General features: G+C 39.6%; 1 protein-coding gene across 1 annotated transcript in view; it reads right to left on the reverse strand.

Annotated features, from left to right (window-relative positions):
• Positions 1–26,238, reverse strand: part of LOC136866951 (uncharacterized) — a 182,527-nt gene extending 156,289 nt beyond the window's left edge. Inside the window, exon 1 of the mRNA XM_067144046.2 lies at positions 23,830–26,238. Within this exon, the coding sequence (XP_067000147.2) occupies positions 23,830–25,785 (1,956 nt within the window). The 5' untranslated portion in view covers positions 25,786–26,238. The remainder of the gene's footprint in view (positions 1–23,829) is intronic.
• Positions 26,239–27,921: the final 1,683 nt, after the last annotated feature.

Here is a 27,921-nt window from a genome sequence, read left to right on the forward strand (position 1 = left end):
TAAAACTAGAGAGAAAATCCGTGAACATTTCATTTGGAAATCCATGGATGATGAAATCCGCACCTTGGTCAAATCTTGCAAAACTTGTAATATTAGTAAACCTACTCCTAATACTCACCTAGGTCTGTTGTCATCTGAGCAAGTTTCTCACCCTATGGAGAGATTGTTTATCGATTTCATTAGTCCTTTTCTGAGATCTCGGACCGGCTATCGTTTCATACTTGTGTGTGTTGATGCGTTCTTGTGTTTTACATGGCTGTTCCCAACTCCTATGGCTAATGCTACTACTACTAATTCTTGCTTGAAACAGATCATTGCTTCATTTGGACCCTGTCAATTTTAGGTGAGTGACAGCGCTAGAGCTTTTACATCGGTGCAATTCCATAATTTCTGTTTTGATTTATCTATTACTTATGTAACTACTACCTTTTTTTTTATCCAAGGCCAAATTATACTGAAAGAGTCAAACGAAATCTTAGATCTGTTCTTGTTGCCTACCATTCTGCTGACCACGCTAAGTGGGATTCGTCACTTAATTGGTTATCATTTGCTTTCAACACTGCCGCTCATGGAAGTCATAAGCAAACTCCCGCTTCATTAATGCTAGCGTTCACACCTAATTCTCCACTTTCTAATCTGTGGTCCATTAACGATCTTCGGCCTGATATCGCTAATCCAGAAACGACCCGTGTTGCATGGCACTGTGCGCGTAAAAATTTGAAGTTTATTACGCTAAAGTTCAACGTAACTACAATCACAGGCGAAGACCGCACAATCTGTCTGTGGGTGACCAGGTTTATGTAAAGACTCATCCCATCAGTAGGGCTGCGGACCATGTCATTAGTAAGTTATCCCCCAGAATTCGAGGTCCCTGCACTATTTTGAAATTTTTAACCCCTGTGTCATTATTAGCTAGCGATCCTGAGAAGAAGAGGATAAGTCGGGTTCATTTGTCTCAAGTTAAGATCCCCCAGTTATGAGATGATACTTTAGAAACTATTAAAGATTTGGGTAGTTATAAGGAATTAGGTGTAAGCTAAATTCTAGTTAATATGTTGGCCAGCAACCTTTTCGGATCTTATAGTTAATAGTTTAATTAGGAGTTGTTTTAACTGTAATGAAAATGGTCATTTATGACCATGCTAGGTATAATTTAGTATGTCTTTTGGGTAGAATCAAGAGCTTTATATTCATAACTAGGGATTCTGGTAAAATTTTCTGGTATAAGGGTAAACTGTGGAAAAATTTTCTTTAGTTTATCACCATTTTTTTTTTCCATTTGAAATTATTTATAGTGCTTGCCTCAGGGGGCTGGGGTATTCCCAAGTCTGTGGGAGGGGATCTCTCTATGGAGGTCGTTGAGACACCGGTTGGGTGTCTCGGGGTTTTGGTCCACCGAGGTGGCCTAGGCTTTTGTATGCCTTTGTCATCTGCATATGGATTTATGTTGCAGTGGCTGGAGGGGCCTGCTATCCCTGCTTCAACCAGATGTGCCTATTGAAGGGGCACATCATATATGTCTTGGACATGTCGTCCAACACCGCAACCCAGTGGCCAGATGACAATCTTATTTCAACCTTACGGCAACCTCATGTGCCTATTGGAGAGGCACATCACATACACGTCTTGGACATGTCGTCCAACACCCCAACCTGGCAGTCAGATGTCCTGATAGCGCCAGTTGTGCTAGACTGTGCACCATTTCGCTGCCTGATACCAGTTGGTTCAAAGTATGGATGAGCCGCATGACTACTTGCTTGTGAACCCGGTTTGAACTGAATTAATATGGAGGCTGGTAGCATCGGCCGAGTCGTTAGTCACATGGTCAGCAATCCTACCGTGTAAATAAAGTAAGAACTGCACAAGATCTACTCGTATCAAACATCATGAAGACAGAGGTGGATACCTCATTAGTGGACATAAGAGTTGAAAATCAAATAAATTATTTTCACAAGATGCAATATTTTTATTTTTTTCTTCACAGTGTTGTATTTTATTTTATTTTTCAGCGGACATAAAAATGACATTTTAATTTTTTGAATATCCAACGCAGAAAACACGACTGCAAATAAAGTGTAATAAAATTATTTTTATCGAGCTATGCTCCAATTTTGGGGCGGGGAGTATGTAGTGATTGTAAAATATTTATCTGACCTTGGAAAATTGAACTGTGCGAAAAGAAAAATAATCGTGTTTTCTTTGTATGTTCATATGTTTATTTGTTGGACTCTAAAAAGAAAGTGACTGTGTGTATAAAATGGTTAAATTGGTTTTTACTCTTTAGACTGACTTGTGTAATATTGAACTTGTTTTCTTTTTGATGTTTTCTGTATGTAAAGATCTAGGGTTATTTAATTACTCTGATACTTCTTCAATTTATTTGGTTATTGTGAAAAATGTTATTAGGTCTTATGAGCAACTGAAGGTAAGATTTAAAAAAACTTTTGGGACACGGTGTTGTGCACGTGCCAGGTCTGGTAGGATGTTTCGAGGGATTTCCGGTTGCATCAGAATGGAAATTTCTCGAAGCTATGCTCGGTTTTTGATCAGCAGTTTCCTCTAGGCCCTTATTGGCCAAAATAAAATCATTCCCTATTCGTGAATACGAGAAACCCAGGTGCGCTAATTGGTTGTTACGCGATCTCACCATTTCCGGCCACTCAGCTCTTGGCCAGAGCCAAGCTCATCCCCATAGTCTTGTAGTTTTGACTGGCAAAGGGAGAAGTTGTCTCCTCCATCTGACGAGTCTCTTGGCCCCACTCCAAGGTCAGCACTATCTGTTTCTTCTTTCGGGTCGTAATTTTCAAATGTAGTATTCAATTTAATTTTCTTTAATCTCCGGAACTTACCCGGATTTTGCCAAATATTGTGTATGTTTAATATGGCTGATGATGACCCCGAGTAGGGTTGAAACTAGTCCCATGTAATGTAAATAACATTGTAAATACAACTTAGTATTGAATAGGTGGAAAACTCTCCTGTGCATAATTTATATGTTGTATGTTGTTGGGTATTCAGCCCAAAGGCTGGTTTGATCCTCTACAGCTCCACCAACAGTGGTAAGTGATGTTTTATTTCCTCATTCTCTTTTATTAATAATATATTCTCTTATCAGTGTCAGATGTTGTTAGTAAGTATAGTATTTGTGAATTTGTTTTTAATCCCTATTCATTAGTTTTCTGAGTATGGTATCACATTTTACAAGGGCTGTTTACAACAGTGGTACTGCACTGTTTGTTCTCGCAGGCGTAGCCCGCTGGCAACAGAGGAAAGGCGATGGCTCATTTGTTTCCCGAAACTTCAATTTAGAAGTAAGGCCGTGCGGAGTATAGTGAAGTTGTTTCATCAGAATGGCAGCAATAGCAACACTGCTTTGTGGGAATATCGCTGACAGAAACAGCAGAGAAGAGGTACCATGACAAGTAATGGGCTGAAGAAAATGAATAAGAAATTCAAGGAAACAGGTGAATTAGGTGTCACACCAGAGAGAGGACGGCAGCCCATTCCCATTGATTGTTGTTGTTGAAGTTGCTGTAGCAGACCGTACACCACATTCTCCCAATTCTGTAACCAGTGCTCGAGCTGTGTGACGTGAATTGTCGCTACCCCGGTGAACACTTCACAAGATTTTGCAGCGCATTTTACACTGATATCCTTACAAACTTCATACTACTCACAAATTGAAACCCCAAGATGTTGCACAACGCCATGACTTTGCCCTTCAGTTTCTGGCACGAGTGGAAGTGGACAACATGTGGCCAGGGAATATTCTGTGGACTGATGAGGTGCATTTTACTCTGAAGTGTGCAGTGAGTGCACAGAACTGTCACATATGTGGTTCAACTCCTTGAAACCTTGTGGAGGAACTACCATTGCATTCAGCTTACATGACTGTTTGGTGCGGGTTTACAAGCTCCTTCATTCTCGGTACATTTTTCTTTGAGGAGATGACCTCTTGTGGGTCTGTTAGGTGTACAGTGACATCTGCACATTAAAGGAACCTCCTCATGCAACATGAGATTTCCAGTTTAGCAGGAATACAACCATAACCAACTGTTATTTTCATGCAAGATGGGGCAACACCACATATCGCTCGCCAGGTGAAAGAATTGATTTACGAAATCTTCAGTAACAACCACATTATCTCTTGGCAATTTCCAGATATGTGGCCTTTGAGGTCCCCCGATCTAAATCCATTTGTCTTTTGGCTATGAGGATATTTGAAAGATCGTGTCTATCAAGGACACGTCCAGCCTCTGCCTGATCTGAAGGCTAGCATACGACAACATCTCACTCTGATTTCACTCAATATGCTGCGGGCAACTGTCGACCATGCCATGTTATGGATGCAGCATGCTGCCAAGTTCAGAGGCCATACTGAACAGTGTTTGTAACCATAAATGCTAATAAACTTCCCAGAACCACCATTATCATGTGTTTGATCTTTCCTGCTTTTTTTCTGTTACCCCTACCATTGCTTACAGCGCCATATTTATCTTGGAACTAATGATTCTTGTGGCATAACTCATGAGCGCATGGCTTAGTTAGCATATCTACGAAATTTCAGACTCCTATGATAATTACAGCCCGTGCTGTACTGTGCTGAATACCATAAACTTTAATTGTGGACACCTGGTACCTGGCGTTAAGACATTCTTTGGCTAGTATTGACGGGTCTTCTGAAAGTTTCCACTACTAGGAAGGAACAAGAAACATCTTAATTGGAGCTAAGATGTGTCGTCACCTCCCACTCGGAAGGCTAGCGCACAGTAAGCCATCTAGTGACAAATAAAAGAGTACCATTTACTACAGACTATGGGTAAACCATTCTTAAATTCAAACCTTCATTATTAGGGAAGTCTTGCGCGTAAACAGACAAGATTTTCTTCTTCAAACAGCAAAGTTCTCTGCGAAACATAAAGAATATTACCTTGTTTTCTGACATGGCAAAAGCCCAAAAGTTTATTAGCATGTCTACAATTATGAGCCGTGAAAGCATCAATCTAAAAATAGTTGCAAATAGATGATTTACACAGGCTTGTAGACAGAATGCTCAAAGGCATAAGTGCATAATGTAGGAAGGGCATGTGTGGGTATGTGGGTGTGGGTGTGGGTGTGTGTCTACAAGAATAATTCCCGAAGAGCTGGCTTACGTAACAGCTTATAATAAGTGTCTGAAAACTGAAATGTTTCAATCTTGAGATTTTAAGCCCAAAGAGGTATGCCTCGTTAACATCTTGTACTGTATTGAATGGGTTGAAGTTAAAATAAATTTCTTACATTTATTATTAAGATTCTTTCAAAACGGAAAAAATTATCTTCATTACTTGTAATACATACAGATTAACCTCACAAAAGCTCAAACAAATTTAGTGTCCATAGCAATATACACTCCCCTTGTTAACCATGTTGTTGATAAATAGCTTAAGCACAAACGACACCAAACCCCACAGCGCAACATCCCTGAAGGGCCTTGGTCTACCAAGCGACTGCTGCTCAGCCCGCAGGCCTGCAGATTACGAGATGTCGTGTGGTCAGCACGATGAATCGCCACGGCCGTTATTCTTGGCTCTCTAGACCGAGGCCGCCCTCTCACCATCAGATAGCTCCTCAATTGTAATCACGTAGGCTGAGTGGATCTCGAACCAGCCCTCAGGTCCAGGTAAAAATCCCTGACCTGGCCGGGAATCGAACCCGGCGACCTCCGGGTAAAAGGCAGGCACGCTACCCCTACACCGCAAGGCCGGCTAGCTGATGCACAGTACATGAAAATATGACAATCAAACTGAGTTTAATACATCTGACGATAGCATTTTAGTCAAAAGAGGGAAACTGTCGAAAATCAGTCTAGCCAACCTCATATATCGGTGTCTAGTCCAGGTAGCTACCTAGCGTTTACATGGAGGTGGTAAGTACGCATGGTAATGTACCAGGTGATTTACACTCCTGAGTAATTTACCTCCTGCGTAGCTGCTATCTAGTTTACCAGTAAATGGTGGAACCAGACCTTAATCAAGTTTCAAGCATATACAAGTATCAGCTTAGAGCTTAAAATTAACACGTTCTTTACCAACCTGCTCCAAACTCCACCAAAACAACAACTTCTATCACAGTCACCGACAAGACCCCGCACAATACTGAACACTTTCCTTACCTTGGTAGCTGCCTCTCAACAAATGCTAACATAGACGCTGAAATATAATGTCACCTCAGATTTGCTAAGAGGGCCTTCGACAACCATGATCTGTGTCTATACTAAGCCATATGCCTACTGTACTGTAATGACAGCAGAAACTTTCGAATGCAAGACTTGGGCTACTTACAGAAGACTTAAAATTTCTAGAAAAATGCCACCAGCACACTCATAGAAGAAAGAGTAAAATGGCAGAATCACCAAACAAACATCAGTAGCTTGAAAGAACCACTAGCATAGAGGCTATGATTGTCACATACCAACATTGATGGATCAGCCTCATCACCCACATGCCGAACATGCCTTCCAAAACAGGTGACGTATTCTCAACTGAAGAATGGAGAATCAGAAAGTCAGCAAAAATGATACAAGGATGTTCTAAAGACTGATATGAAGTGCCAGACTGACTACAGCATCGGGGCAATGTAGTGTCTGATCAGCCAACATGGCGACATATTGTCCACAAGGGCTCACAACATTCTCAACAACAGCACGAGTCCGATAAGAGAGAAAAGAGCAAGGAAATCAGAAAATTGGCCATCGGATTTAACAACAACTAACAGCTTAGGTAGATTTGATATGCCAACATTGCAGCAGAACTTAGCCATGTAGGAAAACATAATTGGCTTTATACAATGCCATCTTCACAGAGATGGGTTCTCTCCTCGTCAGTCCCAGTTCAGAATCTACTCCTCAGTTCATCATGGCCTGAGACTCTTGCTCTATGGTACTACAATGACAGTGGGAAGTATCCTGTAATATCTTGCTGGTTGTAACAATAGTTAACCCCAAAAAATATGTTGTTTGTCACATTAAGGCAACAAGTTCCACCTGAATTCATTACAAATGAGTCTTCTTTGTAATAGTAATGGGATATTCAATTCATTTTGATTCCATTCACATTACTGAATCGATAAAATGAGCCGATTCACGGCTCATTAAAGTCATCAATCTTACTGCATATGTGTAGTGTGTACTGATAACAAAACAGCAACAACATTCAATGCTTGCTGTTGCCATCTGGTCTTCATTCTATGAACTGCTTTACTATGTGTCATCTGGCTTTTAGATTCTTGTTCCTCCTGCAGCCACTTCTTCACAACAAGTTTTGATGTCACAAAGCCTTCCCCCGACAATGACAACTTCATTAAATAAGTGTATAGAGTTAGATGAAAAATATTTGTACACATAAACATCAATGATCTGCATTTAGAGCTGTTGCGCAGGTGGGAGATTCCCTATCAACTGTTTGCCTAGTCTTTTCTTCAATGATATCCAAGATCTTGGAAATTTCATTATATTCTTGGTAAGTACATAATACAAAATAAACCTAAGTTAAAAATTGAAATGCAGGAAAAAACAGGTACTTGTGCAATACTATACATGCTTATTACAGCACAAAACTTATGAAGTTAAAAATAATATTATTATTTATCATATGGTTTACAATCACATCACAATAAAAGTATTTATAAACTATGTACACGTCTGAACACATTAAGTCACAATGTCGGATAAATATCTCTTATATAATTAACACCATTTTGAGTAGCCACCAGGAACTCGGCTGGATCTCCTGAGAAGGCTGTTAGTGGGCATTCTTGGATTATACAAAGGGCACTAGGAAAGTTTTGCAATGTGAGTGAACGCTTTAGACTTTTTCAAAATAATTTCCACCACACTCAATACACTTCTCCCTACAATATACTAACAATTTGTTGGTTATTTTGATCCACCTTTATTGTATTGAAAAGGTGGATCAAAATAACCAACAAATTGTTAGTATATCATAGCATAGTTCAATACGGGTCTAATAATGAGATTAGTTACATGTAATAAAATAACTTCTCCCTACGTCGAAACCAGTCACTGAACCAACTTTGCCACTTTTCTTTGGTTACATTTCCACACTCTTGATCCCATGCTGCCAGAAGCTCCTCGTCGGATGCAAAACGCCACCCTTTCTGCCTCAGCTTCACTTCTGGGAAGAGTGCGAAGTCACACGGGGCAAGATCAGGACTGTATGGAGGGTGGTCAAGCGCAGTCAACCCTGATCTGGCAAGAAAATCCATTGTTACATTAGCACGATGTGCTGGAGCATTGTCATGATGCAAGAGCCAAGTGTTGAGCCGTGACCTTGGACGGAGCTGCTTGAGAGCCTGGATGACCTGAGACAGACAAGTCTCACTGTACCACTTCGCAGTAACTGTCCTCTGTGTTTCTAGCACAACCGGAGTCAGGACGCCCCGTTTAGTGAAGAATACTGCAATCATCCTTTTCTTCACTGACCTTGACTTTCGCACAGTCACAGGAGTACCCTCATCTTCAAACAGCCATACCATGTTCTGGGATTTTGTTGGGACATTGTAATATAAAGCCAAGTTTCGTCACCTGTAACAATGCTATTGACATTATGCGAAGTCCCATTTTTAAACTGTTTTAGCGTTTTTTGGCACCATTTCACTCGATGTGCCCTTTGTTCCTCTGAAAGTGAATGGGGCACCCAAAGGGAACAAACCTTTCTAACATGGAGATGGTCGTGTAGAATTGAATGAATAGCTGGTGCAGGAATGTGGAGAGTCTCTTCTACCTGCCGATATGTCAACCGCCTCTCTTGCTGCAAAATTTTCCTCACAGCTTCAATGTTTTCCTCAGTCACTGATTCAGACGGTCTCCCAGAACGAGGATCATCTTCAACCCCAAAATTTCCCTTCTGGAACTCTTTGTACCAGCGGAAAATTGTTGTCCGATGTGGACAGTCTTTCCCCAGCACAGGAGTCATTTCCTCCAGGCACTGGTCAACAGTTAATCCAGGAGCAAAATTGTAGCCGATAATTGCGCGATATTCACCTTTAGACCAAACTGACATCTTAACTTTCTTTCAATCCCACTGCTTGGTAATAACTGGTGTGAAAGTCGCGCCTTGCTGTCTCCTAAACCGGTTTTTCACCCCTCACCATAACAGGGGTGTCAAGCCAACCGTTTTTGCATATTGAAGAACTTTCCTAGTGCCCTTTGTATGCTGAAGAGTTTGTCTTTCAGCACCACAACTACACTCGGGAGATGGAATTTTCTTCCATTTATAAAGGGAGTCTGCACATCTGCCACAATTAATTCTGATTCGGTTTGAAGTACACCAAATTTTTCTGGCGAGCTCAAAACCTGGTGGCTTAGTTGTGATGCATGGCATAGTTTGCTGTTCTGGTGTTGCAGAGGTCTTCCATATTTGCTTCCAGCTGTCATTCATGTTGAAATTACTTTCAGCAAGCTTCCTTGCAGTATTCGATGGACGGTGGTGAGAGCGAAGTATCTTCCTCTTAATAACAGGGAGGTCAAGATGTACAGGAAGAGAAGAATTGTTGCATATATTATTGTACACCTTGATAAGTTCTTGTTCTCTTCTCATGGATGGAGGTGGTATGCGACTTAATGATGGCAGCCAGTATGTTGGTTTGTCCCTGATATTAAACACATGGTTTGGTTGAGCTGAGTATCAACAAGCTTAACATGAGTGCTGTTTATCCAGATTGGTGCACAATATTCATCCACGGGATAAACTAGTTCCAGGGCAGAAGTCCGAAGTGTAGGAGCTGTTGACCCCCACGTAGTGCCACACAGTTTCTGCAGGCTATTATTTCTGGTTCTGGGATTGGTGGTAGTTCTGGTAAGATGTTCTTTGAACCTTAGAGTCCTATCTAGAATGACTCCTAGAAATTTTGGATACTTGGTTTGTGACAGTAATCTGCCATCAAAGTTCTCTATTCGCTTGTTTATTGATAGGATGGAACGAAGCAACTACTGTCTTTGCTGCACTTGGCTGTAACCTCCAGTCAAGAAAGTATCCTTAAAAAGCATTATTCATTTTCAGCAAACAAAACAGCACAAAACTCAATAGAATTTTGCAATAGAACTAAAGAATTAAAGATTGAACAACACCATACCCTTGCTTCATTTGATATAACAAACATGTATCCAAACATTCCCACTAAACAAACAATCAAAATAATCAAATCCAACCTAAAAAACTATAGTAATTTGAGCACATTAGACATAGAAGAGTTCATGAACTTACTTGAATTTGCCATAAATAATAATTACTTCAAATTCCACGATACCATATACCAACAACAAAGCCTACCTATGGGATCCCCTGCCTCTGGGATACTAGCAGAAATTTACATAGATCACCTGGAGCATACATCAATCAATAAAATAGAGAATATATACTTTTGGTGCAGATTTGTTGATGATATCTTTGTATTCATAGATAATAGATCCACTGACGCATATACCATATTAGATAAACTCAACACATTGGAACCCCAAATAAAATGCACTAAAGAGACTGAAAATAACCGCACCTTAAATTACTCAGACCTGACAATAACCAGACAAGACAACCATTTCTCCTACAAAATCTATAGGAAACCTACACATACCTCAAATACCATCAAAATCGATTCCATCCACCCCAACACACATAAAAGAGCTGCTTGCTATAGCATGGTATACAGAGCCTTCAGCATACCAATGACAACATTTAAATAACAAACTGGAATTAATCCACGACATAACCAAATACAATAGATACAGTAAAGAAATGGTCAACAAAATCATCTGCAAGATTAAATTTCAACCCAAAACTAAATTAACAAACATAGACAAACCCAAGAAAGATTAAGCCTTATTTACCTTTAACAATAGCGACATATACACTATACCGTAACTAATGTTTTCAAGAAGTACAACCTGAAAATAGCATTTAAAACCACACACAACAGCACCAACATTATACACAACACCAGGACAGTTAACAATAACAATAAATACAACCAATCAGGAGTCTACCGTATTAAATGCAACAATTGCGAGACAAATATTGGATGCACAGGCAGAAATTTCACAATCCGCTACAATGAACACATAAACGCAGTAAAACATAACCATTTTTCATCAATAGGCCAGCATGTAGAAGAATTCAAACATAGGTTCATGGACATCGAAAACGATATGAAAATATTAAACATAAATTCCAAAGGCTCCCAGCTTAACATAACTGAAGATTTCTATATTTCCCTGGACCAATACACTAATCCTAATTACAATATTAATGACATTACAGAGAAAACCAGCATCATCTTCAATAAACCCATTCCAGCCATAAAAAATGACTATCTTAAAAGAGTAAACAAACAGAACACAGCATGCCTCAACAGACCGACGAATCACAAGCCTAGCCCCACCCTTACCCCTACAATAGCCACTCCCCTTACCCCTCCATCCATCCCTCTCACTACAGCTACTACAGCTACTACTACTACTACTACTACTACTACTACGTACTTGCAGTAGTATGCAACAAGCTCTTAAACACAACTCCGCACGACTACAACGACAACAACAGTAAGTACCAATTTCACTTCCACACAAAACTCCAGGCATTCCTTCAAAGTCACACTGTACTTATACTAGTTTATCTTTACAGATAATAGCAGCTCCAAAAACATGAATACAGACAAGAGGGAGGTTGCTACCAACAACTTCAGGGTGTCCACCAAATCCAGATTTTAAAATTCCCTGACATTTCTCTGTTTTCCAGACACAAAAACCAGTTTTTCCATGACACATGATGACAAAAAACATAATTATAAAGGAGGTGTCAGTAATATTAAAATACATTTTTAAAACTTAACATCCAAAAAAATAAATGAGCAATTAATGTGCATATGAAAACTTGGAAGTTTAATTTAGTCTGATTAAATTCACTTTAAGTTTTTTTCAAATGTATTACCATTACTGCTTCAGTGAAGAAACTTCTTTGTAGACCAACGACTCGAGCTTCTGCCATCGCCCTCCACTTCTTTTCTAATTCTTTCAGCAACAAAGTGGCCTTTCTCTTATTTTTTGCAAAGAATCTTCTACTTCCAATATTTCACGTTTCTCCTTTATATTTTGAACGTACAAAGCATGAGCACTCCTTGCAGCATGGAGCATGTTCTTATTAATGGAGACCTTTTCAATTCCACCAGGGTTTGGGATAGAATCATATATTATTCTTTGTGCTACAAGGGATACTTGTAGCATGTTCTCTACTATAATTTCTTTATTAATAGGAAAACCACATTCAAGTGAAGCATTTCCATGAAACAATATTAGTATCATTTTGAGAAATGAATCCAACTTTTCTGTTTTCAAATTTACTATTGGAAAAACAGTGCGAAGCCAAAAGTGATCTAACCTCTCATTTTTGAATACAAAGAATTCACTTCTTTCAAAGTATCACTCTCACAAACAGAAGTGAACTCCCTTTGTACATGAATGGCTTCATTACCCGAGATCCATTTGTTTTCAATAAAGGCATTTAAAGCTATCCTTAGCAGTCTGCTGCTTAGAGGCTACTTGGCTACACTTGGATCGAAACAAGAAATTAATCTAGTCAGTTTATATGCTAGCGGTGAGCAGATGTGGCCAACAGCTGGAAACTGCATATCATGACGACGATATGCCAGCGGTGACCTTTCCAGTAACTATTTGCACAAAGCTACCATTCCTCTTAGATAATCTGTGCAAAACACTAATATATCTCTATCATTTAATCCAGGATTGCCACGCAGTGCTGCTTTAGCAGCATAACCTATGTCAATTTTAGATGCAGGCAGAAGATTTTCTTTACTGTCTAAATACGTTTTAGGTGATTTTCTGAAGACTGCAGTGACTCATACTTAATAAACCTTGTCATGATATTAATCATCAATGAAAGATTCATAAAGGAGTGATGCAAATGGGAGATCTGTCAAACTTTTCGGAATGGTTCCAAATCTCCAACAAGTGATAATAAAAATGACAATTTGGCCTTAAGAACCTTATCTTTAAGTGAAGTTGATACTATTTTGAAGCTGTTACAGCTTGGGATTTTCTTGTCTCTGTTTGTTCCTTCCACGTATTTTTCGACATTAGGTAGGTTATCTATAGCATGTTCAATGACTTGAAAATTTTCAAGCCATCTTATAGCACAATATTTCGAAGGAAATACGTTTGAACCTGTATAATGTATATAATTAGCACAACTTGCAGGAGCGTAGCAAAACAAGAAGTGAAGAGCACGAAGAAACTCGTGCAATATTCCACTGGGTTTCTTTTACTGCCATTTTATATGAATTGTACACAGTATGCAGGCCACAAGATCCAATGTTCAACAAAATAGGAACATCTAGATCATCTAATAAATTACCAAAATCCTGAAGGAACTTTTTATTAACATTTGGACCATCCACTGAAATCTGTAATTTTTTTAGATAGAGTCCTTGCTGTGCTTGCAAAAAACCATTTAATAAATCTGAGGAGGTAGAGTGACCAAGAAACATGGAATCAAAATAAGAAGTGCATACTTCATTAGTATCAGGATTGAAACAATGAACTACAAGATCCATTTGGCCTATCTGAGAAACTTTATTCAGTGACTCGTCAAACCCAACGGTGAAATGTGTGCACTTACTACCCATCTCAAGAACTTGTTTATGGAAATAGAGAGCCAAACCATGAGTGATTGTATATGCAACTGTTGTTCTGTGCAGTTGAACTTTCGAAGCTGTTTCAGAGTCTGGACACATTACTGGAAAAAACTGAGAACGCAATATAGGTCTAATTCATCAAGCTCACCATTCCCCAACAACACAGAATATTCAAGAGTAAGCAGATCAAAACATTGAAAATTCGATCGATCAATCATATAGCTATTGATATTATTGATTACTTCACATTCGAGATCACACTTTTTCATTAAAATTTATTCCTGGCATAAAAGACATGCCCTAGATTAATGTTATAAAAACTGAAAAATGTGTGTATTACATGGATAAATACGGTATGTCAATTTTATCTGGCAGAAGAATGAATTTCCAGATTTTTTCCTGAATTCCCTGACATTTCCAGGTTTTCCCGTTAATTATCGAATTCCCTGACATTTCCCTGTTTCCCAGGTATTCCATACGGGTGGACACCCTGAACTTATATTAATTGAATTTAAAAATTCAAGGCACTACAGTATGCTTCAAAAGCTCACCAAAATACATCAACAGCTGAACCACAGCAATACTTAACCATCCTACAACATGGGTTTCGCTACGAACACATATGACATATGCTGGTCAAATACAACATCTTAAGGATTGTTTTATGTAACCAAACAACGTAAACATAGATATACAAGAACCAACAAGGAAGCCTGAAGAAAGAACTTCACAAAGCATGAACTTTTAAATTTAACAAGTGTTTTTTACATACATTTATTTTATATTTCATATTTTAATGTGTTCAAACTCATCAAGTGTTTTATATGTATGTTCCATGTAGGCTATCTTTAATGTGTTTAATGTATACGTACAAATTGATTTTAGTTTACTTAAGCTTTTCACTGCCATATTGGTCTTAGACACAGTTTTAAACCCATAGAGTCACAAACAATATAACAAACATTTCTAATCCACAACCCCATTAGACTTCCGGATGCTCTAGTGAACAGTAACATCTTTGTGACACATACCAATGTCTAATGGTTGTAACATTGTAATATATCAGCTGATAATGACTATAAATAGTCGAAACCGGTACTGATGTGAATCTGTTCATAATAAATAGAATTGATAGGTGGAACATCTTTCTTGTCTATATACATAAAGGCCAAATTATCCCCGAAGGTTTATAAATATTAACCTCAGTAACTTCTCCTATATTGGAAACAATCTCATGGATACCAAAATCAGAACTAATGGAAATAACATAATATGCATTTTCTATATTGGTTCGTACATATATTGCAATACCGTAGACCTTGTCATGGGTGGCACCTAGTAATTCAAATCCAGGTATGGAGCCTCTTGAAAGAAGTTCAGTTACATCTCCTGCACGTGTTTCCTGAATCAGGGCTATGTCAACGTTGTTATCGATGAAGATCTTGTGTAATACTTGGCATTTAGATCGACTAATGCCTTCGATATTCAACTGACAAATCGTCAGGCAATGACCTAACTTTCTAGACAGTGGGACCTCAGACTTACATTCCATTGTATGATGTGATTTATGCCAGGAGATCCAAAGGATTATCTGGCAACCAGTGTTGTTGCACAGTTAGCACCACCCGGAGGACACGTGTAGGGAAATTTCAGGTAAAACCTACGGACGTTGAGCAACGTCGTCCCCGCAATCAGAAGTGTAGACTCTGTGTCTTAGGAACATCGGGTAGGCCATACATAGCGTTTATCTTCTCCATGACTACCGTGGTATTGGTGGCAAGTCAAACAAAATGGCCAACACTTAAGGCAAAGAAATGTAAACCTATATACCAAGTGTCTCTTCGTAGTGTTATCTATGAATCGAATGCATGCAAAAAAAAATATGGCTGATACTTAGGGCACGACAGAAAGAAATATTTATGCCTAAAATAGGTCATAAACGATCACAAAGTCTCTAGGTAACACTAACACACACTAAACACTTAATGCAGTGTCAAAAATACTGCCTAAAAACCACAAACGGAGCATAGTTCTAACATACAGGTGGAGATAAGACGCACAGAAACTACACTTGATCTTAAGTCATGGCCATCCATAACTCAAATTTTACACACCACCTTATGGTATTCCACAGTTCTCTGAAAGTCACAACTCCATTATATACACAGAATTAGATGTAAAAATACCCGTGTCCACAATAAATAGCCTACATATTTAATAAAGGCCTAAATCAAATAAGTTGCCTTACGTCGCACCAACACAGTTAGGCCTTATAGCGATGAGATAGGAGAGGGCTAGAAGTGGAAAGGAAGTAGCTGTGGCCTTAATTAAAGTATAGAAGCAGCATTTGCCTAGTGTGAAAATGGGAAACCACGGAAAACCATCTTGACAGCTGACGACGGTGGGATTCAAACCTACCATCCCCCGAATGCAAGCTCATAGCTATGCGACCCTAAACGCACAGCCAACAAGCTCGGTCGTATTTGAAAATGTGTTTTTCTATCAATTTTTTAAATCGTCATATTTTGTATACGTTACCTGAGATGTAACGTAGCCCACTGGTTTTCTGATTAAACATATTGTTATTTAAGCTACTGCATCAGTCGGCTCACTTACTCACTGTCCACATACACCGATCATCTCGTGATTTGATTATTGAGGTATTGTGGAATGATGCGACATACGAACTGAGCGAATACCGAGCGATTCTTCCCAATATAAAACAGATAATTTTTAGTGGTTATAAGCATGACTCATAGTCATACAGTAGGTGAGATAATAATGTTATTGGCTTTACGTCCCACTAACTACTTTTACAGTTTTTGGAGACGCCGAGGTACCGGAATTTAGTCCTGCAAGAGTTCTTTTACATGCCAGTAAATCTACCGACACGAGGCTGACGTATCTGAGCACCTTCAAATACCACTGGACTGAGCCATGATCGAACCTGAAAAGTTGGGGTCCGAAGACCAGGCCTCAACCGTCTGAGCCACTCAGCCAGGTGGGTAGACTACAGAGCTGAGTTTAATTAATGGTTGAATCTCAACAAGTTATAAAAATACTGATTACACTTGTTCTTGCTAGGGGTTTTACGTCGCACCGACACAGATAGGTCTTATGGCGACGATGGGATAGGAAAGGCCTAGGAGTTGGAAGGAAGCGGCCGTGGCCTTAATTAAGGTACAGCCCCAGCATTTGCCTGGTGTGAAAATGGGAAACCACGGAAAACCACTTTCAGGGCTGCCGATAGTGGGATTCGAACCTACTATCTCCCGGATGCAAGCTCACAGCCGCGCGCCTCTTCGCGCACGGCCAACTCGCCCGGTGATTGATTACACTAATACGGTAAATAGAATAATCTAATATACTACCTACTTACAAGCTACAGTACATATTTTGGAATGAGGTTTTGACTACCTTTTTAACACTGCAAATAAATTTGTCTATTATTTAGTGGGTAGTATTTCCAAGTGAAAGCCTCTGTGGCTGAGGAGGCAGTGCACCAACCTCTCATCGCTGGATACCGTGGTTCAAATCCCGATAACTCTAGGTGCGATTTGTACTGGACAAAGCAGAGGCAGAACAGGTTTTTCTCCAAGTACTCCAGTTTTCCCTGTCATCTTTCATTCCAGCAACACTCTCCACTAACATTTCATTTCATCTGTCAGTCATTTATCATTGCCCCAGAGGTATGCAACAGGCTTCGGCAGCCAGCACAATTCCTATCCTCGCCGCTAGATTAGGCTGCATTCATTCCATTACTGACCCAGTCAAATGTCTGGAAACAGGCTGTGGGTTTTCAAGTGTGGTGAGCGCGAGAGTCTGTTATGATATAGATGTTGATTCCCATAGAGAACCTGAAATATTTGTGCCGAATGAGTAAATTTTTAATACTAATATAGTTGGTCCGTTATTGGACATTATAAATTTTCCAGTTAACTTAACACACTGGGGCGAAATGCTGACAATCAGGAATGTGTTAGCTGAAAAAATTTATAATATCCAATAACGGACCAACAATATTGGTATTAGAGTCCGTTATAGCGAACGATTCTTTCAGTGTTCCATGGCTCTGTATGTATCGCTGCAGCAAAGTTCAGCTCCCCATCAATGTCCAGTGTACCAATAAGGAACCCTGTGTGTTGTCTCTCACTGATCCATGACTGCGTAAGATTCTTTCAGTGTGTCATGGTTCTTATGTCTCGATGCAGCAGAAGTTCGGCTCCCCGTCAATGTCCAGTGTCCCACTATAGGCCATGTGTGTATTGTGTCTCACTGATCAGTGAATGTGCCACACAACACTGTCTGCTGCGCATCAGTGGAATCATGTGCCATGAGCTCGCCATTCCTGTGAATCAATTCAGTCAGACACTTGAATGAATCGATACACTGATATAAATTATAACTCAGTAGCCAACACTACTTTGTAATGGCCTGTACAGTAACTGGACTGTCTCCATACTTGGTAGCTAGCATAAAAATTGCTGTGGTAGAGTATTAGGGAATAATGGAAAGACTTCAGTTTAGGTCCCGATTGCATTGATAGCAGCTACTTTTTCGCTGTATTTTTTTCCCCTGGCTTCTTCCAGTTCTGTTTTTCAGAAAACAATGCAAGCATGTTGTAAATTTCACAGTTTAAGCTATGAAGAAAAAAGGAACAACCCAACACTAGAGAAATAGGCACTTTCAAATATTTAATACCTAGCCTAGTTCTAATTTTAATTGTATGCTTACAACACATTCCACAGGGACAACTTTCTTTACTAAACCATTACCGAGACAGTTTTGAACTTTGCGGTTTCATTATTTTCACGGGATGTGGTAGCCCTGTGGCCAGACGATGCAAGTTCCATCACAGACAACAGCAAACTGCTCTTCATCACAGCCAGCCAATAGGAACACAGAAGAGTATTTATGAACCCACAGTAAATTTCTTCTTCAGAGTCAAGAGTGGTTTGTGATCTTTTACTGGGTGCTCTAAGTGGCATAACAAGGTTTTTGAAGATTTTTAGGAAGAGATTCGGCTTACCATCCAGTCTTAGAGATGAGATTGTAGTGACGATGCTGAAGAAATTCTGACAAATATTGAATCACCATCTCAATCCAAATTTTTAAGTATGATCTGCTATATTTCATACAAAAATTCTGTTAGCAAAGGAGTCTTACAGGGCTACCTTTGTTGCAAGGCAGTTTAAGAAAAAACTGTATTTTGCACATTTGCAAAGACTCCTTTATAATTTTTCTATGTAAGAATGAATACTTCTTGGTGCAGGTTGGTGGGGTTCCTGGCAAGCATACAGAAGATCCCTCCTCTCTGCTACATCAAGTATTGTTTCATATCACTTTTACATGCTTTTCTTATTCCTAAAAAAAAAAAAAAAATCACACACACATGCGCGCACGCGCGCACACACACTCTCTCTCTCTGTTAGTGAAATACTTCCCCTACCAGATATATATATATAAAATAAAGAGTTTTGTCTGTACATTGCTCAGAATTTGAAAAGAATGGTATTTCTGTATTGGTCATGTCCACAGTAACAAGGAAATGCACTTTTTACTTTTCCATAATTTCTGTCTGTCTGTCTGTCTGTATGTATGAAAATGGCTGAAGAGAATTTAATGAAAATCGGTATGTAAAGGACACGCAGCTCGACAAGACCACAACAGGTGGACCTCTAGGGTAGGATTGTTCACTGGAGACCATGGGAACGCAAGAGAGACACTAGAAGACCCCAGAAGAGATTGCTCGACGACATAAAGCTGTTGGCTGGAACACGCTGGTTGCAAGTGGTTCAAGACCGAAGACAATGGAAACATATGGAAGAGGCCTATATCCAGCAGTGGATTGAAATAGGCTAAAAAAGAAGAAAGTCAGGGAACGGGCCACTACTATCTAGGCTATAAATCATTTTATTCACGCTGAGTGAAATGGTAGTTTAGGGGAAGGCCTAAAATGTAATTCTCAAATATATTATTAGGGTCCTATCGATAAATACTACATAACTAAAGTTATATAGAATTACCTTTCCGATCATTTATGTCTTATACATTTTTACTGTAACAGCCATGATAACACAGATATTCATGAATTTGTATTTAAGTTGCTAAGTCCATATCAACGCCGAGCCACGAGAAAATTGGTAAACAGAATTTAATGAAAATCGGTATGCAGAGGCGGGAAATAAGAAACTACAGTCTAAGCTACTCGTAATTTTATTCACCCTGGATGAAATGGTAATTTAGGGGAAGGTACCTAAAATTTAATTTTTAAATACCTATGTTACTGGTCCTATCGAAAAGTACTACATAACAAAAGTTATAGAGAATACAATTTCCTATCATTTATGTTCTATTGTTTTACCGCATCGACTGTGATAATAGTGGCATTTCATAGTCGGAAGAAAACTATATGTCAAGGCCTACAATATCGAAAGCAAATAACATTGATCAATACTAGCATTACTATACGCGAACCTTTTCTTGAGCCCTGAGCTCCCTAGTGCTGAATCGGTAGACCTCGGTTATCTTCGACATCCATATTGGCAACCTTTGAAACACAAACGATGAATCGCTTATTCATCGCTGTCCGACATCTGGCGTACACTTTAGGAACTAGTACTATTGTTGTTTACACAGCAAAGCCAAACTATATCATTCATGCTAGTAACAAGATTTGCATCGAGAAATATTATATAATGTTAAATAATATATGTGTGACACAGTTGTTGACGTAAGATAATAAATGTTTAGAAAATTGATATCGATCGATCATATTATCGATTCAATTCAGATTTCGTTTCCATTCAGTTGGCAGTATAACCGGAACCGACAGCGCTCCCTCCTTACTCCCCACCCCGTAAAAATCGGGCTCAAGAAAAAGTTTGCGTATAGTACATTGACCTTGGTTTGTTGTGATGTTCTTTGTCTCTTATGCTGCCACTCAACTCCGATAGATGGAATTAGTGCTGCATACCGAGTATAACAGCCTGACTGAATATAGGCAGGAAATAGCTGGGGAATTAGAAAACTTTTTTTCTTTAGCATGCCATTCCTTTGGTTCATACATTTTCTGATACTGCTGGTACGTAACACACTGGTTCATCATAGTATTCCAGCAATTCGATACCCACTCTGACACGCTGTTCTGAATGAGCAGTGTGCAAACTTAAGGCAAAGGCTCACTTAGTAGTAGTAGCAGCAGCAGCAGCAGCAGCAGCAGCAGCAGCAGCAGTAGTAGTATGACCTGGTCTAAAATTACCGTATAATCACGAATACCACCCACCACCGAATAAGACCCGCACCCTAAATTTGAGACGGCAAAATACGGAAAAAAATAAAAATCAAATAACTTACGTACCTATTTAATTTTCTTCAAATATACCACAAATATAAATTCAAACAGCTTACAATTAATTAAATCATCATAAAAAATCGTAAATAAAATTGGTCCAATACTCGGATCATTCACAATTCACTGTCATCATCTGAAGTTTCACCACAGGAACTTTCATCGCTGGCATCTTTCCACGAATAGTCGTCCTCACTACCGTCCACTGAATTTGAAATTTGAATTTGAAATTTCACATTTCTTAAAGCTTTTGGACACTAGATCGTTGAGAACGCGCACCCATGCAGTCTTGATCCAGCTGCATATTAGTCCCACTTCAGGCCTCTTCACTCATACGGTTGGTCTTAACGCATGGTCACCATCAGACATCCATTGGGTGTACAACTATTTCATTGCAGTTTTGAAAGGCTGGTTCACGCACACATCCAACAGCTGTAGAATATAAGTGAGTCCTTTCCTCATGATATCTTTTACGGCGTCAGTTGTACGTCCTCAGTAACTGCCCAACACAGGCATGTTTCGTTTTTGTAACAAAGCTCCGGGGGGACGTTGCCAAACGCACTTCACCCAGTCCTCAACTAACGCACTATCCATCCAGCCGGACTCATGTGTTCTAACAATAACACCAGACTGCAAGTATTCTTTCGGAAGTGTATTCCTTTTCAGAAGCACATATGGAGGGAGTTTGTTTCCATTCACTAATATGCACAACATTACCGTGCATCATTGCTTTTCGTTACCACCTGTTCTGATGGTTACATTTTTAGAACCCTTCGTAACCACTGTATTCTCCAACGGCATTTCAAAACAAACAGGTGTCTGGTCAGCATTCCCAATTTGCGACAGCAAATAAGAATTTTGCTTCCTCAAATGAATAATGTGACGTTGAAAGGCCGTTAACTTTCTTCATATGCCCCAGGGAGACGTTGTGAAATAGACGTATGTCTCCGAATGCACAATCCCTTTCTCCAATAAAAGTTTCGGATCCATCCACGGCTTGCAGTAAAACACTGTGTTTTGAGTTCTTTTGAGATCTCTAGTGCTTTCAATTGATACACTTCACTAGAAACACCATATCCTGACTCTCGTTTTTCTATCACAAATTTGTGGAGTCGTTCTTCAATTTCCGGAAACACTACACTCTGCCCACGGAACGCTCTGCGATTGCCATTACTTTTTAGAAGTTTTTCCTTATTCATCCACCAATCACAAATGCATGATTCATCAATATTGTACTTTCTGCCAACGGCACGATTTTCGTATATTTCAGCTTCGCTTACAACTTTAAGTTTCTCACGCACAGTAAATCACCGCAGACACCGTTTTGAATCCATCGCTTACTATCGAGACAGCACTTTCACAGGACAGATACGATACTCGAATGTGAGCGAGGTAGACTTCTGTAACCAACAGTCTCGACTCTCGCAAAGTACAATATCCCACGAGATCAGCTATTCGCGCACCCAGCATGCCAGCAACACTTGTGTACTAGGCTAAATGACGATCGAGCATCCGCAGCAGCGGCTTTCATATTTACTGCATATTTACCCATATTCTTTGATTTACCGTATTTCATTACCTTACATTTCGCGTTTACATGCCACTGCAACCGTATTCAGTAAAAACTATTTTGTTTTCTAGAACGCAACTACAACACAATAAGACCTAACTGCCTGTTTAGATGTAGTATATTGAGTACGGTAACCGTATTCAAATCTATTTCAATACTCCATGTAAACGTAGTAAATATTTACGAGAATGAACGGATTGAATACAACCCGCACCCAAGATTTAGAACCAATATTTTGGGGGAAAAAGTGCAGGCGGTATTTGGGATTATACGCTAGTTTAGGCCTATTCCAAATTATAGCACCATAATTCACTAAATAAATCAAAATTCAAGCCTGAAAAGAGCCATTTCTTAAGAAAAGATTCTTCCTCCTCTTCACTTTTATTAAATTCTACCTTAATTTTATTACAATTAGCAGTGTAGAGGGGCTTTCTCCTCTGACTTGCAGGAAAAATTTGCCTCCAAGTCAGATAGATTTTTTCGCAGCCAGTGTAGTGAATTGAGATTTTCCGACTCATCAGGTACTCCTAGGAAACAGATTAGTAAAAGGGCATAGATTTTGCCCTGGGACTCTCCACTATTCGACCCCCTCCCCGCCGAAAAGAGACGAAGAGTGCTTACGGATCACAGCTATCTGCGGCTTGATCATTCCAGCTCTGGAACTCTGGACTATTAGATCGGCAGCATGGTAGGCCTACTGTTCATTAAAAGGGAGAAAATGTGTGGTTTTTCATTTGATCGAGTATTTCAAATGAAAACATTGCTTTTAATCGCGCCATTCCTACTAATGTCATTGTAATGACCTATGTTTAATTCAATTGGGAAAACCACTGAGGATGTAAAAAGGCAGATGGAAAGTGAGTGTCTGCCATTATGATGAAAACTCCCCAACCTGATAGTGACTGACGGTAGGCAAGCGGGCCTACCTTTACAATGAATATTCCCTAACCCACTCTGCATAAAATGAGAAGAGACGTTTGGTGACTTCCCAGTCACGTTTCTAGGGTAACGTTACAAGCTATGCAAATTAATACAATCTTGCTCACAAGGTGTACACTACCTAACCTAAAATTCTGTATACAATGTAGAATTCTGTAGCGAAACACGGGTACATCAGCTAGTACTAAATAATTTTGCAATTTCTTCTTGCTCTAATCACAGATTTAATTAAAAAGTTAAAGAAATAATGAATAGGCCCACTTACCATGTAGTGAAGGGTTTTTGGTTTTGAAAGCTTCAGCTGCATCACAGGAGCTAGATCAGTTGATCCTCTCCCATCAGAGTTTTCATTCATTGGAACAGTACATACACCAGATTTACTTAATCTTGCAAGTTTTTCTTCATCACTTAGGAAAGCATACGGTTCAGCATAAATATGTTCTTCACTACGCGACTTCTTAAGATGAACACTGTTAGGGTCCTGAGATTCATTTAGTGAACCATTTGATGAAAAACTAGGCTTCAAATGAGTTGCTACATCAACAAAAAATTCACTTTGTTTCTCGGCAAGTTTTTCATAAAAATGTCCTTGTACATACTGAGGATCAGTTACAGAAACACAACTGAGGGAATCAAGGCATCCACCAAGAAGTGCAATGTTGTCATGCTGCTTCTCCACAACAGGTGGCTTGGATAATGTTCTGTGAACTTCACTCCCAGCACTTGGTTCTGATGGTACACTTGGCAAAGGTCCAGCTCTCCCTCCTCCAGGTTTTCCTGCAGGAGAATTTAAACTGTCATCATTTTCTAAGGCTTTAACACCACATTCCTTACGGCTATTTAATAGAGGAGTTCTAGGTTTTATTACCACACCACCAATACCCTGCTGATGATTCATTAAAGCTGTCTCCAACTTCTTCAACATAATATGTGGTTCTGTTTTTGACCTTAATGGTTTAGCTTTAACTTCTGGCAATGACAATGGCAAAGCTACTTTTTTCCCTGTATTATTGCTTGTTGCATGTACTGATATACCTTCCCTCATTCCTATCTGAAGATTCTGTATCCTCTCTTGGATAGTGGAACCCCCATGTGGTGCAGCTGGAGAACCATGAACAAATGTTCTTGGAGGTTTCTTTGGAGGCGGCCCATCAGGAAGAGGAGCTTGCAATGCAGCTTTCAACGTCTGAGTTAAGACATTAGAATCATCATCCTTATTTTTTTTGTCATTTTCACCCTGCTTTCCTGTTTCTAATTTGCTTATGTGACTAGCAGGAAATATATTATTATGTAAGTGAAGTTTAGAATTTTGCAATGGAAGTTTGCAGTCAACTTGAAATTCATCACTGGCAGATGACTTCTCAAAGCTACTAATGACATTACTTGGAAGTTTTTTCAAATTAACTCTAGATTGATCATTATTCTTGTCATCTATTCTCTGCAGTGGAACTTTAGATTTTAAAGTTTTCATAATGCTAGCATAACCTGGTGTTTTACTAGCAGAGGTCACGGTCAATTCACTTGTATGTTCGCTTGTACGTCTACAGTTAATCAATGTATTTCTCACATTTACCTTGTTCTCCTCAAATGAATTATCCAAATTCTTACAATCATTTGAATTTTCCAACTTTTCTACAATTTGTGTGCAGCTTTTAATTCGGTCTGGTAACTGTTCTGAATCCAGATTTATTTTATACTTATTACTATCTTGAAATTCACACACTTTAGTCAAGATATTTGTATGAGTTTGAGTCACTCCTTTCTTTGCGTTTTGCTGCTCACTCTCAAACATTTTTACCCTGTGATTCACAACTGATTGAGGTCTACTCCAGTTGACAGCTGGCTGACCAACCATGTTTGGTGCTCGCATAGTTTTATCACAACGAAATGCGGGACTTCTACGAATGTTTCCTTTACTAGATGAATTACTAGGCTGTCTGTCAGCTTTCTCAGGAGAAGAAAGCTCCCACTTCTGAAGCACTTTAGAACTGCAGGTTCCTCCAGAATCAGAATTCAGAACTTCTTTAACCAAGGGTGACTTCCTCTTTGGTGAGGGGCTGTTGTTATTATTTTGAGGCTTATAAGACTTTGCATTTTGTGAAGGATTCGTTTTGGAAGTATCTCCGTTTGCATGATCGGTACGAATATCAGAAACAATTTCAAATTTCTTCTTTATATTTTCAACTCGTGCTCTTAGCTCAGGTGGAGGCTTATATGCCATTATAACAATATAAAGTCGTTCATTTTAGAAGAGTTCTAAACAGTGAGGTTATATCGAAAGGTTCGCCATCTGATCGGTACCATCACATCCAAGAAACAGGATTAACAGCGATTTCCGATATGGGATCATTGCGCGAAATAGAGTTTACACAAGCCTGAACAAGACAGCTACTTTGGGGTAATCCACAATCGAAAGACACCATTCTAAATTAGGTACTGTCAACTTAATCAAGTCTCCGTTCAAAATATGTATATATTCACAATAACCTATACTGAATATCCGCTTCGCGAATGCACCGTTTAACCTTATAACGGTCTTGGTAAATGTGCCGAAATGTTTGTGATAAAATGTATACTTTAAATATTTGGGCAGATGGTCACGGCTTTTTGTACTTACCACCCCACCACGCCCAAAAAAACAAAAATAAGTGAAAATAAACACAAACAGCACACAAATTCCTCACCCTGTCAAAGTAGTCAAACTATACGTACGATGTACAGTACGAACATGAATAAAAACGCAACATGCGCAGAATTCAACCAGGTCTAGCAACATAACCTTTCTTTGACAAGATTCATACTGGATTACTCGGTAACGACGGGTAACTGGGTAGCCGATTATATGCAAACTTCTTTCAGGAATTAATTTGGCTCTCTTGTAATGTACAAATCAACTGAACTTTCAATGCTCGTATTATGATGATACCGACATTTCGACACGAAGCACGAGCATATAACTAAGGTCACGGTCAATCTTTGGTCGCGGGCGGCCAGTATGGACATTATTCTAGTTGATATGATGACAAAGTCGGGTAGTATTTTTCGGAAGATTCGGGACGTTAGAAGTGGGAAAAATAATATTCACATTTATAATTTGAAGTTTTAATAATGCATAGGGAAAAAGATTGGTAACATGATGCGCAATACGTTGACAAGCGAAATGTGATTACCCGTGTCGCGTCTCCGGCATACCAATTATTTACAGCACTGTACTTATGACTCGCTATTCACAACTATTCACGGATTCCACCACAAACTGTGTAAAACAAAACACTTCCATGAACCAAACAATCAGTGCATATGCAACTTATGTGACAAACCGTGTTAAAGATATCACTTCACGTACTGCAAAAATCGAACTATATAACTTAGATCATTGAACGAGTACAGTAAGGAGATATCTGACTCCCTACAACTTCATGCACATTCGTGCGCTGTTATTATATTATTATTAAGGCTCATTTACAAGGTTAAGGACCAAGGGGAATGTTTTCATTCCCCTTCCCGAAGGGAGGGCGGGCCACCTAGAAGGTAACGCCTTCTCTCTGGCCAGGAGATTTGGCGGGGTTGGAGATTTGCAGGAGTTGGATGAGGGGGGGGAACGGTGATGTGTTTTTATGGAGATTTGACGGGTTGGCCTCTTGGCTAAGGCAGTGCTGTTCTCAGTGCTTTATTGGTGAGAAGTACATACATAGGTTGACATGCTTAATACAAAGTGTTTTTACAATATACATAGTTTTGTGCAAGTACATAGAGTTTTTATAACCAGGTTACATATTGGGTGCTTTGGCTGGGTTGTGATAGGATATTGAGTGCTAGGATGTGGTACAAGGATGAAAAGTTTACTAGGGAGGTAAGCAGGAGGTTTAGGAAGTTAGACGGAGGTGGGGGTGGTGGGCGGTGTCTAGGTGGGGGTGGTAGGGGGTTTCTAGGTGGTGGTGGTAGATAATTGTTGTGTGGCGGTGGAGGTAGTCGAGAGTGTGGACTTCGTGGTGGGATAGTAGGAGCTGGCCAGGAGCGTGTGCGGTGGTGAGGTGAGTTAGGTCGATTAGGGGTTTGGGGAGGAGAGCGTGAAGGTTCAATTCGGTGGTGGCGTCCATTGAGATGTATTCCATGGTTTATTAATCGCTGGATGTCTTCGGGTGTAGGCCAGGGTTAAGGCTGGTTTACACGGGTAGAGTAGCGAGGTGAGTAGAGTAGATAGTAGAGCTACTAGCATCGTGTAAACGACTGGGATAGTATAGCAAGTAGAGTAGCTAGACTAGCACCTAGTGACAGGATCTTACTATGAACCAAACAGTAAACACGAAACGCGTATGCACGCTTCTATGCTCTACCAAATACAGTAGAGACAATA

This window comes from Anabrus simplex, chromosome 1, assembly GCF_040414725.1.
Source record: "Anabrus simplex isolate iqAnaSimp1 chromosome 1, ASM4041472v1, whole genome shotgun sequence".
Classification (NCBI taxonomy): Eukaryota; Metazoa; Arthropoda; class Insecta; order Orthoptera; family Tettigoniidae; genus Anabrus; species Anabrus simplex.